Consider the following 16,802-nt stretch of genomic DNA (forward strand, 5'->3'; position numbering starts at 1 on the left):
CCACTACAAGTGCACCGCACCAAAGCCCAAGTGAACAGCGCTCTGGCACACTTCTTCCAACCAGGCTAGGGCCGGCCAAGTGAACCTTGCCTGAGCCAGATTCAGAGCCCACTTCTCAAACGATCCGGGAAGCGAGCCTGGCCATGGTTTGGATAGCAAAGTGTGAGTACGCCCTTTAACTAACTGAGAGGAAACTGTGCTTTGTTCACAAATATTTATGCGATATTCCAGTTTTTTGAAAGGAAGCATAGATACTATAATATTTGTACAACTTACTTGGAACCTTAACCAAGGTAGATCCAAAAAGTATCAGATACCAGCAGGTACAAGACATCAACATGACATCAGATTTACATTGTACCCCAACGTCGTAGGACACTGCATTTTGCTTGGAAATGAAAACAGGGTTAATGTCGGAACCCAACATCAGGTCAATGTCAATGACAATGTACTGACAATGCAATTTGGTCACTTTCCAACGCAAACTAAAAAGCAGACAGAATATCAACATCTAATGATGTTACAGCTTGACATTGTGTAGACGTTACTACTATGAAGTCTATCAGACGTATTATTTTAGTTGCAATACCTGGGGCCTCATGTATCAACGCTGCATACGCACAAAATCTTTGCGTAGGACAGGTTTCATGCTCACATTTGGAGTTAATAACGACAAAATTAACGTGGTTATGTGCGTTGGTCTACGCCAACTTCATGCCTGGCGTACGTGCATTTCTTGTGCGTGTCTATTTTATTTCCATCTGGGACTCCAAGAGGCAGTTGTGTTAAATTAGACACTACAAAGTGTCTTTGAGCCATGCAATGGCAGCTGTATGAGACGGGATCATCCGCATGTCTAGCAGGTATATAAGGTTTCCATACCATGCAGTTGACCAGCCAAATATTAAAGCGCAACTTGCAGCTGTCGCCGGTTTGCTCAATGTAATCGGAGTGATCTACTGCACACACATTGCTATAAAGGCGCCATCTGAAGATGAATTTGCATACGTGAATCAGAAACATTTCCATTTAATAAATGTGCAAATAAAATAAGATGCACAGACTAATTAATTATTCCTAATTGTCTTCCTTGTGATGAAAAGTAGGCAAAATCTAATATGTAGCGGGGGAAAAAAAGAAGTATGAGTTCAGCAGACGCTGGATTCAAACCGAGTTCATGCCCAAACATGTCAAAACATGTTGCTACGTGTTTTACGAGCTACGCCACTCACGCTGTTAAAGACGCTATTAAACTTTGCACCTTTACATCACACTATTTCTTTTTTAATCCACTCAGTGCGATGTTCAGACACAACTGTGTTAACCACGTCAGCTAAACTCTCCCACCTTTTGTTATTAATTCAGGAGGACAAACTTGCAAATAACACAGTTTTTCTCCGATCTACCTTCGAAAGCAGCACCTCCAATTCACATTATGTTCAAAGTTTCTCTTTCTGCTTGCTTTTGCCATTGCTTTTTCGTAGGGTTTGCCAAAGTAGGGTCATTAGCATATTCATATAGGGGAGGAGGCAGGGAGGGGTTTTGCGCTCGTGCATGTTGCGCTCAGCTTCACGTTCATTCGGATGTACAAAGAGAATATGCGTGTGACTCGGCGTTCGCAGTGTTTCATACAGTTGAATTTTTTACTGCGTATGCACATTTACAGCTTTTTGCATATGCAATGTTTTTTCAACACAAGTCTTCGCACATGAGGCCCCTGATGAATAAATGTCAGTATTTGACATTAAAATGACATTGGTTAAAGATGTTGGCTCAATGTTGGCTTTTGGTCACTTTCCAACACAACCTAAAATCAACAAAATATCAACGTCATTTTACGTTGTTATGGGACGTCAAAATAACATTGTCCTTAGATGCTGGCGACCTAAATCTAACCTAAAACTAACATCTTATGACGTTATGTGTCTTCTGGGTAAGCACAGTTCACAATGAAAAACCCCTCAGATATGAGACTAACCAAACCATAGCATGCAGTGGAAAAGCACCAAAACAGTCAAAGATACATAAGCCAGCAAACCCTATTTGTATTGTCCTATCATTCTCAGACAGCCAACAAATGACTATGAAGGGATTCTGAGGCCTGGAGCTGGTTGTAATGCAGCGCCATGGAAGACATAATTACAGCAAGAGTGTATTGTAAGGTTTTACATGAGAGAGATGTGGGTCATGAGAATCTTCTTTCTTTTATTTGGACTTTCTGTGACTCATCTAAGAGTTTGATATTCAACCCCCACCCCTCCCTTCAGAATCAGATCATAAGATTAGCATTATGTGTGATGAGTTAGCATAGTGGCAAGACATTCCTGATCTCAACCACAAGGCAAAAAAAAGAGAGTTGGTTTCGTCTTTGGGGGCCTTGGGCATCTCTTGTCTTGATGGTTCTGTTTTCTTTTAATACATATGAGAAATTCTTTCATAAAAACCATGCCAGTATTAAATCACAGTAGTCTAATTAAACATTTGCTTTTAAGTTAACGATTAATGGGTTATTTGTAGTGATAGTGTCTGCTTCTTTGCTACAGGCAGTAAAATATAGTGAGGTCAACCAGTCTGGAAAATAAAAGAGAATAAGCATGTTTCTCATAAGAAAGAGAAAGAAAATGACCAGACACAGTGGGAGAATAAGAAAGACTTGTTTTCTAGTCAAGACAATGACCGCAGAGAAAATAAACGCAAATGGGAGCACAGTGGAGAGCATATATAAATAAACAAGATGTAAATTATAAAGAGCAGTTTTGAATTAACCAATCGAAAACCAATTCTGTGGTCCGTGACATTGTAACTCAACTATTTTCACTGGCAGCGTGGTTGTAATTGTGATGTCGCTTTTGTGAGAGCTCAATAAATAAGACTGTAATGGTGAGTAAAAATTCTTTAATTCACTCCCACCAACGAATATGGTTTGGTACAATGTTGCTATGAACAACATGATTTCATGTGCATTCGAATGAATTTTATGTGTAGTTCTACCAAATGTACATTTTCTCATATTTGCATAGACACTGAAATGTACAATAGTGATATATTAATTTACAATACTGACATACTGAAAACAACTGTGTGGTCAGTTATATGAGTATGAGCAACCTCACTGTTGTCATATCAATGGCATTATGTTTTCAATCAGTTTACTGAACACTAGATTTTATTCTGTTCTAAATGACGGAAAACAATGACTATACTTTAAAACAGTAAAATCAATAACATGTTTGGAATCATTTACTGTAACCATAACATGTTGTTTAATAATGTTGGGTTTGTTCGATGTGGGATACAATTTTTTTTTTTTTAAGTCATGATATGACTGCCAATAGAACTATAATAAATGACAAATGAATTAATTTTATTAGTGTGCTGTAATCCACATGTTTAAAACAGAACCACAATTCAAGCCTTTATTTAGCAACCACCATCTCTCCATTCTCAGCAGCAACTATAAACTTACTGATTAATTCATTTATAAATGGATGCTTTCAATTCAATTCAATTCAATTTATCTTTATTTTTATAGCACTTTTACAATGTAGATTGTGTCAAAGCAGCTTAACATAGAAGATTATAGTGGATTGAAACTGTGGAAGTCCGGTTTTCAGAGTTAAACTTCAGTTTAGTTCAGTTCAGTGTGGTTTGATTTGCACTGCTGAAAGTCCAAACACTGAAGAGCAAATCTAAATCTTTCGAGATTAAGATTTACACATTGTACTTAACAGAACTACGATTGTAATACACTGTCGTTTGGATTACTTCTGATACTGCGATTGACCTTTTTTACAATAAATTATTGTGATTATATTTATAACAATTTTCTTTATAATGTACATATGTTGAGAAAATGGTTTTGGATGGATTTAGACGAGTCGGATTATTCATTCATTCATTCATTTATTTTCTTTTCAGCTTAGTCCCTTTATTAATCCGGGGTCGCCACAGCGGAATGAACCGTGAACTTATCCAGCACATTTTTACGCAACGGATGCCCTTCCGGCCGCAACCCATCTTTGGGAAAACAATTCTGATTATCAACTTATTATCTTATTACAGAAATTTGCATTCCAGTCTATTATGGTTTACATGGACACCAATAATTCGATTTTAATGCGATTAAGATAATACTCTGATTTAGAGTTAACCAGTAAACAATGATTTTTTTATTACTTTAATCAGATTAAGGTCATAATCAAACTAAAGAGAAATCGAATTAAGACGTGTGAAGTATGCCAATTTTAGTCACATTATTGAAGTGCATTACAGACATGTAAACACCTTAATCGACTTATTACCGTCATGTAGAACTTTTCGCAGCGTTTTGCAACAGGATAGTCTACACACACACACACACATACACGCGGCTGTTTGACACTCTTCGCACCTACCGAGTCAGTGCAGACCACAGACACCTGCATCGTGAAATGCAGATCCATTCAGCACTCGGTATGAACTTCCATTAAAACATAACTCTTCCAGCCGTTCATAGTTGCATCCAATATCTCGTTTGTTACGGAAGGCGTGCATGAAATGTTTGTGAATGAAAGTGAAAGTGCCAAACTGCAGGTGAAGTTGACAAATTAAAAATAAAACACCCGAAATTACATGAAACTCTGGATGAGATGCGGATAACGCAATGACGTTAATTAAATGATGTGCTATAACATGTAAAACGGGATCATGAAAGTAAAAAGCAACTCATGTAAAGACCTTAGTCTTATTATTCTCTTGATTAGATTAAAGCAAATAATACGATTACTGATGTCCATGTTAACACAGTCACAGTACAACAGTTATGTTTGGGTTTGGAGTAGGGTTAAAAGATATAAAAGCATCATTATTCATCGATAAAACAATAAAAAGGTACCTAAACTAGTATCATGAAATAAAATATTTGTAAATAAACCTTTTTACAAATAAAAAGGATGTAATTTGTAAATTGCAATTGTAATCCATTGCCTTAAAATTTAGTGTATTAATTGTGTGCATAATTATAATTTTAAGGTAAGTCAACTTGACAGTTTAAAGTTACAATGAGTTTACTCATTTTTTTACATAAAATAACTAATCACTTTTTACAGTGTAAGAATTTTGACATTTTACAAATGCATTTAGAGATGTTATGTTTTGTTCTCTGTTGATACCTGTCAACATTGGGATGTGAAAATAAGGGATATGCCCACCATAATAAGGTATTCCCCCAACCCCCCTTTAAAAAAAATCCCCACATTACTAAATATGCTCATTGTAAATAAACAGTTAAATGGTCAGTAATATGTTTTATTATTATTATTATTATTATTATTATTTACAAAAGAAACAATACATAGCATATCATCAGCAAATAAATTAGCAAACAGTTAACTCATTCAAATTAATAGCTATTATAATAAAATATAATCAAGCTATCAAATCTTATTAATCTTTTCTTCACTGTATAACTTACACATTCTGATTAAAGAGCAGCGAATGAAACTCTCATTTATTAAGATTTTTATTTGTTTGATTACATTAAATAACAGAGGTGTCACTTTAAAAATAAACACATCATTGTAATGAAAGCATTCGATTGCTTTCCTAACTTTTTATGCTTATTTAGGACAAAATTATTTGTGTTTGAAAAAACCCACAAAGATCGACATCTTTAGATATTAATATTGTTAATTATGTGTATATGTCTGTTTAATCAAGCACCCAAAACTCAGACTTTCGCTCAGCTTCAATTCGCGTGAAGAGAATCCGTTTGGGAAACAGTGTCTATTTATCACTATGGAGCCTGTCAGCTGACAGTCACTACCACAGACCACTATATGACTGTTTTGAGGATTGCATATGAAGGGGAGACTGCACCTGTAATGAAATAGAAAGGGATCCCGCCATTTTTATAGGCAAGGCAAGGCAAGGCAAGTTTATTTATATAGCACATTTCATACACAGTGGCAATTCAAAGTGCTTTACATAAACGAGAATAAAAGAAACAAGTAAAATAAAAATAAAAACAAATAATAAAAATGTGTAAAAACAAAACAAAACATAAAAACAGGTAAAATGTGATATAAAAGAATAATTATTAAGAGTAATTATACTTCAAAGTGTTTTCATGCCTAAACAAAGTGAAAGCACAGAACAGACTCACATTTAAGGGAAGGGTGGTTCAGCGGTATGGGTTGCATGTAGCAAAGATCGACTCTTTAATGTTTGTTTGCCACTCTTCAGAGAAAGACTGAAAATACGAGAGAAATATATGAACATACCTTTACGGGATGATAGCGAGATAGAACTGTAAAATACGGGAGAATCCCGGGAAAAATGGGAGGGTTGACAGGTATGTCTGTTGTGGTCATTATTTTTATGGACTGAATTTCTAGGTACAGCCTTGGGCTAAACTTGGGCTTTGCTATTTGCAGAATGTGTTGTCCAGGTGGTTCCACTGGAGCTGGACCTTCAGCATGCACAGGGACAGTTTGATACAGAGTGTGACACAGCCAGGATGGGAATCAGCACCAGTCAGAGGCCAGATGCTCAACTGGAAAAGATGGCTTGCTATCTCCAGGTTGGAGGCGAGTCTTTACACCAGATGAATGAGTTAAAGTATCTTCACAAGTGAAGGAAAGATGGAACATAAGATTGACAGGTGCATTGGTGCAGTGACAGCAGTAATGCAGACCAAAAAAGAACAAGATCTCAGATACAAGTGGCCGATATGAGTTTCCTTCGCAGTGTGGCAGGAGTGAAAAGCTGTCACCCTAGAGGAATGCCAAGGTCTCAGATGATCAGCTGATAGCGGATGGATGGATGGATGGATGGATGGATGGATGGATGGATGGATGGATAGATGAATGGATGGATGGATGGATGGATGGATGGATGGATGGATGGATGGATGGATGGATAGATGAATGGATGGATGGATGGATGGATGGATGGATGGATGGATGGATGGATGGATGGATGGATGGATGGATGGATGGATGGATGGATGGATAGATGAATGGATGGATGGATGGATGGATGGATGGATGGATGGATGGATAGATGAATGGATGGATGGATGGATGGATGGATGGATGGATGGATGGATGGATGGATGGATGGATGGATGGATGGATGAATGGATGGCATTTGAAGATTTGAGTCTAGTCGACTAAAAGGTACAGATCAATGGTACTACTAGTCAACACTGAACACCTTAGTTGACTACACAAGATTAAATTATTCAAATCACCACCTTGTTTTTTTTTTTTCATCTTAATGTAATTTAACCATTACATTTAGCATTAAAAGACAAGTAGGGGCAGCACTGAGTGGAAACATTGTTTTGCCTTGGACCCGCATGAGTTTCTTTGTGTCAGTTTCAGTTGCATATATTATCAGGGCGATTACAGAGTTTTACACAGTTTTTTTTACAAGCACACACTTTTTTTTTTGCTAAATGTATTTGAGGGGTAAGGATTTTTTTTTATTTGAACAAACAAATGGAGAGACACTGAAACACTAAATGCTAATATACAAAGCATTAAACCAGCTTGTCAAATTAGCAGACCAGAACAATACAAATATTGTTACAAAGACATTCTTATCTCCAGCCAGACACCAGTTCATAAAATTAAAAGCAAAAGGCAGTGCTACAATCTTTTAGCTTCATCTTTTGCTCTCTTTCTCTCACACACACTCGATCTATCCACTCTAATCAATGAGTGTGTAATCAGTTTAAAGAGCCAGGCTAGAGAAAGCCAAACACTGACCGCAGTGCTCACAGCAAGGTTCACTAAAGACTCCTGGCACAGCATGTCTACAATCTCAACGACAGTTGGCCTGCATTTCTACCTCCATATGCTCAGCGTAATGCCACTGAGGTCAGATCAAGGTGAAGTGAAAACTTCCATATCAGCAAGTCAATAAAATTGGAAAGCACATTAAAGGTGTGATCAAAATGTGCTGCAGGTGCATAGAAGCAAATCAATTATTCTAGTTGTACAAGGGACAGACATGGGATCCAAAAATAAAAATGCTGTCATCATTTGCTAAACATCATATAATTTCAAACTTTCATTCATCTTCAAAAGCACAAATGAAGGTGTATACTTTTGAAGAAACCAAGAAATTTCTGTCTCTCTATTTATTATAGGTTGCATGTATTTTAATATATTGTATTAGCTAAACATGTAAACTTGTAAAATTGGCAGCAGTAAAACCCGATGTGTTGCATGGAAATATAAAAATGATCCTGTCTTAAACTTCAGTTAATGAAGTCATGAGTAAAAGGTCCCAAAAACTATGCCTAAATAGCCTAATCAGCTTCCCTTCACATCCCAAATTCCAATTTCTGAGAGTCAATCTCAGCCAAGCACTGTTGTGGGGTGATGGGAATGATCTTGCCTTTGCACTTACACTCATGGTTGTTGGTAGGCCTATTTAAGGGCGGCTGTAGCCCCCTATATTTCTACTCAGCCCCCCTTAAACCTTTTTTTGATTAGCTCATAAACTGTAGACTAAATTATCACCTTATTCCCCTTTAAATTTGATAAAAAATTGGTGGCAGAATTCGACTCCTCCCCTAATTTTGTTTTACATTCAATCAGCAAACCACAGCCGTGGACAGCGAGAGAACGAGGTGTGTTTATCAATAAATTGTTATCGGTATATATATATATATTTTTTTTTACTTATTTTATTTTTATTTTTTTACCTTATAAGGAGCTGAGCCCCCCTAAAATAAAAATCCTAAAAACACCCCTGCTCACGCTGTTGATCCACAAGCTTTTTAGGGACACTTTTTTTCTGTTACAGTTTTTCTCAGTGGCTTTGGTGCATTCTTCACAACACTATTTACATTTGCACAACATTTAATGCATTTATCAAAACAATTAGTCATTTGTGCACATCATAGTAGCAGTTTCTCATTCCTTCCAACACATGCTTTTGGACATGCATCAATTGATTTCATACAACTCTCTGCTGTTTATAACATTATCATTTGCCTATGTCATGTCAGTCAAAATTAACTAAACTTGTAAATGCTGAATACTTATTCCATATAAAACTAATAGTCCTCATTTCATTACTTAAGTCATTATATACAAAAATGGTGAACTAGTTGTCAAAATTTTTCTAGCAAATTTTATTTAAAAAATGTAAATCTTTATTTTCCTGAAAATGTCTTAAAAATTGAACAATTTCATGAATGATTTACAGACCTGTGTATTGTAGGTTCAGTTCTGATATGTCCTGCAGTATTGTTTACAGTTGTGGAGAGGGGGCACATTTTTCAGATCATTTTGGAAGGGCACTTTGTATCCAAGACTAAAAAGGGTTGAGTCCTATGTGTGCACATGCCTGCACAGCATTGTGCACAAGAATAAATACTCCCTTTTTTACAACAAACATAAATTCCCTTTGGGTAGAACTGTGCACAACTACATACAATATTGCAGTACATATTGGAACTGAACCTACAACATACACAGGTCTGCGAATCATTTATGAAAATTGTTCAATTTAGAAGACATTTTCAGGAACATTAAGATTTAATTTTTTTTTTAATAAAATTTGCTCAACAGATTTTGACAACAAGTTCAACCTTTTTATATGTAATGACTCAAGTAATGAAATGAGGACTATAGGTTTTATTTGGAATGACTATTCAGCATTTACAAGTTTAGTTAATTTTGACTGACATGACATAAGCAAATGATAATGTTATAAACAGCAGAGAGTTGTATGAAAGCAATTGATGCATGTCCAAAAGCATTTGCAATTTGTTGGAAGGAATGAGAAACTGCTACTAGGATGTGCACAAATGATTAATTGTTTTGAGAAATGCATTAACTGTTGTGCAAATGTAAATAATGTTGTGAGAAATGCACCAAAGCGACTGAGAAAAACTGTAAGTGTGTATTCATTTTTTTGCACAATGTTGTGAATAAATTAGAATTGCAACAAGCAAATGCATTAAAAAAGGGAAACATACATATTCAGTGTCTTGTACTCAGATACCTCACTAAATGCACTAAATGATCTCAAACTTCACTGTAGTTTTCAAACGGCTGTGCAAATAGTATATAGTGCTGTCTTGAGCATTTTCAGGAAGTGTCACCAAAATCTTACTTTTTTTGCATTGAAAAAATTTACAGAGTAAACTATCATAATGAAACCATGACAAAGCCATCTTGTTTATAAACATTGGTGTCAGGACTTTTCATTTTGATGACACTGACACTTTGACACATCAATACTTACTTTTGAGGAATGAACTATCCATTTTGAGCATTTGACGCGCTGTTGCATGGTTATCAGCTAGGTTTTGCAGTTTGTACTTATTGTTTTGAAAAATGCATTAACTGTCGTTCAGAAATGCACTAGTGTTGTGAGAAACGCACCAAAGTGACAGAAAATTCTCTAATAAATAAAGTTTTCATTTACTTTAAAAATTGAAGATTGGAAAAATATGCTAATCAGAAGCTTAATTAAGCAAAACCATTAACATCTGACTGTAGAAGATTTAAACCACCTGATTCATTTAGATTTTTGTTTCTTTTGAAAAATAAAAAACAGCTAGAGACTTATTTGTTCTAAATTACAACAAACAATGTTAAATAGAAAGACAGAAATGTCTCTGCTTTCATTACATATGAATTCATTGAGCTATGAAGATGAATGTGTTCTGTGTTGTTCGTTGACAAAGCAGTGAGCAAATGTTGACAGAATTTTCCCATTTGTGTGAACTATCCCTTTATCGTAAAAGCACATACAACTAGTAAATATCATATTCCTTAGATTGATTAAAAACAAAAGTGTAAGCAAACTTGCTCTGTGATGCTAAGAGAATAAATGTTTCCCTTAAGCAAAGACAGAGGAAGGGAAAGCCACAAGGAGCAAGAGGAAATAAATGCAAATAAATAGGAGAGCAGAAAGGATATACAAATAAATAAGCTGTAAATTATTAAATTATATTTAATTATTACATACAAGTTATTAAATAAAATATAAAAAGTCTTCAGAAGGGATGTGAGCAAAATTTTGTCTCAACCTTCATTCTGAGTTGACAGTTTAACGGTGACATGACAGCTGCCCTTTAGAAAAATACCCTACTCATATGTTCAAACACGTAGAATTGTCCGTGTATCAGATCAGAAAAGCCTGCATCACCCAAACATCTTTACTAAAGCTTTCAACAACATGTGATGTACAAATTACATTGTCACCTCAGCTGATAAATAAATTAGTTTTGTACTCACTGTCCAAGCGTATTTAAATGGGATAACAATTCGCCCATTTCTGCTGTCACTTCCTTCATTTCCATGATGATGTAAAGAGTGAGAGTTTCCACCCAGGACAGGTGTGCTGCCAGTGCCGTATGTGCAAGTGCCAGTTGGTGCAACCCGAGCCTGGTACTCCTTCAAACAGGCCTTGAAGAAGGTCTCACACTGATCGCCTGACGAGCAGCGTTGCCCCCCGCTGGACTGGGGGTCACAGCACTGTCCGCTCTGGAGAATGCCCTGTGGGTTCTGCCACTGCCGAATCTGAACCTCAAATGTGCCCACTGCACACACAACCTGTGGGAGTTTAAAACAGCAAGGTTAATAAAAGGAAAACAAACAGAATAAGTGAAGTGGCAGTGAGTCATTAACATGAGAAACAGCAGCAGCAGCAGCAGCCGTCTCCATAGGTGTTTTGAATTTCAATTCTGTTCTGATACTTGTTCATATTCTCCACAGTTATTGGCTTTTTGAAAACAGGTTTATCACATCTGGATGTCGGCTGGTCCTCCTTCTTAGTATGCAGGTGAGAATTTCAATAGTGCTGCTGAGGCCTAAATATGTTATGATGTTAAAGCTATCATTTTCCTTTATAATGGCAGTAAAAGCAGAAGGAAGTACTTAACTCAGTGGTTCTCAATCTAAGCCACACACACACACACACACACACACACACACAGTTGAAGTCAGAATTATTATTCATTCATTCATTCATTTATTTTCTTGTCGGCTTAGTCCCTTTATTAATCCGGGGTCGCCACAGCGGAATGAACCGCCAACTTATCCAGCAAGTTTCTATGCAGCGGATGTCCTTCCAGCCGCAACCCATCTCTGGGGTTCATAGCCCATTTAAGCTATTTTTTTCTTCAATTGTCTACAGAACAAACCAAATATACCAAAAATATACCATGTTAATCTTTTTTCTTCATGTAGATGTGGATTATTTATCCAACAACCTTCAAACAACACAAGCAAACACAATCCTCATGAGACTCTATTCATCTGACTGATAATGACTCTACTAGTCTTTGTATCTGAAGGCAGATAAAGACAGAAGGAACAGACGATAACATTGATTCAAAGCAAACTCTGTGTGTCTGAAAAGACAGCTATGATCCTCTTCACTGCTGTAATCGCCCTCTTCATCTACATGCTCACTTAACTTTATTATCTCCATCTTCTCCTCTTAGGTTATTTACCTCCTTATGTCTCCTCGTCCCTTGTGTGAGCTACTTCCTTCTGTTTAACCCTCTGAACACTCTCTTACATTCTTTCTATCAATAGTCTCTTTTCTTCTTTTCTCTTTTCCCCAAGGGAACAGATTTACAACGCAGCTCATATCTTGCCCCCGCTGACTGTGACATCCTTTTTTTCTATTTCCTTTTTTTTTCTCCTGGGAACAGGTATGTCCTTTTTTATCAAAATATTCAGACTTTTCTGCTTTTACTCTTACCTTTTCTTTATTAATCTCTCTTTCTGTCACAACACACACACACACACACACACACACACACACACACACACTTCAATCCTTTTTATTCTGAGCAGAAATAAGGATGCTGCACTATAAAAAGTAATAGGTTACTTTACTTAAAAAAAGTGAGCAAACCCATGGCTTTAAATATTGAGGAAATCCATTGTAACTTGAAAGAGTTAAGTTAATTTTTAACTTAATGTTTATAATTATGCACACAATTCATTTAAACCTATTATCTTACAAAATCAACAAATTGCTTTAAAAGCAATGGGTAAAGCAAGATTAATCAAAGCAAACTAATAGCTTTTTACAGCGTGAGTAGACGTAAACAGTCAAGTAAAACGTTTGCAGCCAATGGATATAGGACTTAGTTTTGTCTGCTTTTGTCTACTTGAATGAAAAGGGATTGTGAGCAAGTATTGACTTAATTTGATGTTTCATTGCACTGACTTTGAAATTATAGGTAATTGACTTCTTTTATTTCAGATAAACTCCTATATATTTGGCGTAGACGGTTCATTCTTTTTTGTTATAGTTTTAAAATGTATATATGTTTTATGGGCGACACAGTAGGTGCACACTAGGTAGTAGGTAGTGCTGTCGCTTCACAGCAAGAAGGTCGCTGGTTCGAGCCTCGGCTGGGTCAGTTGGCGTTTCTGTGTGGAGTTTGCATGCTCTCCCTGCGTTCATGTGGGTTTCCTCTGGGTGCTCCGGTTTCCACCACAGTCCAAAGACATTTGGTACAGGTAAATTGGTTAGGCTAAATTGTCCGTATAGTATGAGTGTGTATGGATGTTTCCCAGAGATGGATTGCAGCTGGAAGGGCATCCGCTGCGTAAAACATATGCTGGATAAGTTGGCGGTTCATTGCGCTGTGGTGACCCCTGATTAATAAAGAGACTAAACTGAAAAGAAAATTGAATGAATAAAATAAATATATTCATTTTTATTTTTATCAATTATGTTTAAAATAATTGTAGATCATTGAAAGTAACTAGGTTTTAAAGAAAAGTATTATCTAAAGCAGTGTTTCTCAACTGGTGGGTCGCGACCCAAAAGTTTGTTGCGGGAACATTTTTAGTGAGTCCCGGAGTGTGTGTTCAAAAAAAAAAAATTTTATTTTTTATTTATTTTGACTTTTATTTTGAAATGCCTGCACGACAACCCTACTGTTTGACATGTGAAATTTCACTTAATTATAGCAACAAATATGTCGAAGCGCAGGTACGACCCTGAATATGTAAAGTATGGATTTACATATATTGATGACAAAAAAGACTTAAAGCCTCAGTGTGTCATACTTATAAGTAGCGAGGTGCTCTCACAAGAGAGCACGAAACCATCTAAATTAACAAGACCTTTAGAAACCAGACATGTTTTATTAACAGTTCAGTTTAGTTCATGGTGAAACTTATCTTAACCCTAACCACTGTTGACAGTATTTGTCATTTTTACTTTGTAATATTTCTATAATTTGATACATTTTGTTAAATGACAGCAATAAAGTGTTGTAATTTCATTTATTTATTTGTAAGTCTTTGTGATTTTCTAATGATTTATCTGTCACTACTTGTGTCAAATAAATAAAAATTAATTATAATTCCTAAAATATATTATAATATGATATAATATATTATATATTATAATATAATATAAGTATTATAGTTTCTAAAAATTTGGGTCACAGCTTGATGACCATGTAGAAATGTGGGTCCCACGACCAAACCAGTTAAGAACCCTTGATCTAAAGGATTAAGAATTGATCACGTGAAAAGAAAATTATCCAATTTATCCAATGTTTTAACTTCTTTTATGTCCTTACGTCTTTTAAGTTTGTAAAAAACACAATAAGACTATACAAGTGAAATAAAACACAGGCAAAGAACAGGCATTTTCAACCACTTTTTTATCGGAATTGCTCCACCAGTATACCCCCTTGAGAAGTCTACAACCCAAGCTCATTCTGGAAACGTAGCCCCGCGGACGTTTCTGGAGACCGCGATTTAAGTGGCCGGAGGTACGTAAAGGCCGCGTTTGGTTTTTTTCGAGCGAACGCTGCGGGGCGGTGTGGCGCCGCTCCGCCCCTCCTCTTCGCGCTCGCTGGCCGACGGCTCGCCTCCGAGTGGAGGGCTTTCCCGATGCAATCAGTTTGTCCGCCTTGCTCACAGCGTTGCGTCGGCGGAGCGGAGGCCCCGGAGGAGGAGGAGGACAAGCCGGAGCCGGCCGCGGTGGACGACGACTGGGATCGAGTCCGGGGAACGGCGGGTTCCGGAAATCAGGTAAGACGAAAAACGGAATCCGCAAAATAAGGGCGAGAACGCGGCGGGATCCGAAAACGCGGTAGAAATCGAAGACGGGGGCTTTTGCTTTTTTTTTTTTTTTTTTCGATCCGGCGGCTATTCGCGCGAGAACGGCGCGGGCGCGAACGCCGCGCACTCCCGAGAGGCGCCCGCCCGAGACGCAAAAAAGCGCGCACAGCGGCCTCTCGCGGATCCGCGAAAACAAAAAAACGCTCGAATACATACCTCCCGGGACATAAATCGCGGTCCGCAGAAACGTCCGCTGGGCTACGTTTCCACAATGAGCCCGGGTTGGAAGTCTAAGGGCCTATTCACACTATGCCAGGGATAAGGGGTAGATTTGGGATTGAGCCTAAGGCCCAATCCCAATTCTACCCCTTAGCCCTTCCCCTTACCCCTCGTTTTGCACGTGCACGCCAAGGGGTAGGGGTGTCCCAATTCTCTTTAGCTTGAAGGCGTAGGGCTAAGGGGAAGGGGTGAATAGCCCTTCGAACGAAGATTTTTCAGAACCACACTCGAAACCAAGGGGTAAAAAAAATTCCAAGAATACACCAGCCACAGAGGCAGCATTGCTGAACCCGGAAGTAAGGAGATCCACAAATTAGTATTTTTTGTCATTATTACGAATTTTTACGACAAACAAACACGTTTTAATATATTCATAATCGCGTTCATGTTTTATCATCATGCTTTAAAAAAAACGCAAAAAAAAAATCTAAAATTGCTACATTTTGCAATCTTTAATCCCTAATAATAACTCCAGTACAACAGTCCCACAACATTCTGACACTCGATGACACTCCAATACCCTTTCAGTAATGTCTAGTGGCTGGGCTGTAATGTTAATGTTGTTTTTGGTTTGTTTATATAGATAAATATGGCCACAGTGTAAATACACAGTACTGTTACGATCTTATTGCACATTAGATCGTTATGATGACATAATATATGCCTTCATTGATTTCCTGAAGATAAATAATAAAAAATAGCACAACTGGAATCACTACAGAAGTTTTGATCATGTGATCTCGCATGAAGCATGAGATCATGATGACATATGATGACGTGTGCGGGTGCTGTAGTGATGTCCCAATTCTTAGGGGTATATTTTGAAGCCCTTCCCCTTAACCCTCGATTATAAGGGCCAAGAGGAAGGGGAAGAGGAAGGGGTAGGGATACAAAAATAGAATTGGGTTTGGGCCTAAGTATTTGCGCAACTACGTTACTTACAAAGTCAATGCAAACGACGAAATTAAGGTGATGTGTTTGTGGCAAATGTAGTACTTTTGCTAATTGTTCATCATATGTCGCTTTGTGATTTCCAAAAATCTAATAAATTTTATTAAACCATTATAATTACCATATTTTATACATAACCTACTGAAGATATAAATAGTAGTTTATAGTTACAGCCTTTTTTCTATTGGATTGTGACTCTTGGGGGGATTACATTATATTAAAGACAAAGCAATAGCAAAAGATGCAGCAGATTGATTTTATGGCAGCAGGTTAATCTTTCTGGCCCATTTACAGAACTCAAATACATTTTAAAAAAATCTATTGATGTGTGTGCATCGTTGCATGCAAGGTTTCCGTATTATAACCACCTCAAAGGATATTGGGGTCACAAGTCACTGGCATTGTTTTGGGGATTGTGGTCTGAAAAGTTTGAAAACCCCTGTATTAAAGTGTCATTAGAGCACTGTATTGTGAGATCAGTCCTAAAGAATGCTTGAATGTATTGCTAGACCCCTGAATGGG

The 16,802-nt window shown here is 37.2% G+C and overlaps 1 protein-coding gene across 1 annotated transcript in view; it reads right to left on the bottom strand.

Annotated features, from left to right (window-relative positions):
• The window catches only part of LOC100535882 (uncharacterized), a 120,139-nt gene that overhangs the window by 93,717 nt on the left and 9,620 nt on the right, over window positions 1–16,802 (bottom strand). The window contains exon 2 of the mRNA XM_003200473.7: window positions 11,244–11,561. Within this exon, the coding sequence (XP_003200521.2) occupies window positions 11,244–11,561 (318 nt within the window). The remainder of the gene's footprint in view (window positions 1–11,243; window positions 11,562–16,802) is intronic.

The sequence above is a fragment of the Danio rerio genome, chromosome 18 (genome assembly GCF_049306965.1).
Source record: "Danio rerio strain Tuebingen ecotype United States chromosome 18, GRCz12tu, whole genome shotgun sequence".
NCBI classification, from domain to species: Eukaryota; Metazoa; Chordata; class Actinopteri; order Cypriniformes; family Danionidae; genus Danio; species Danio rerio.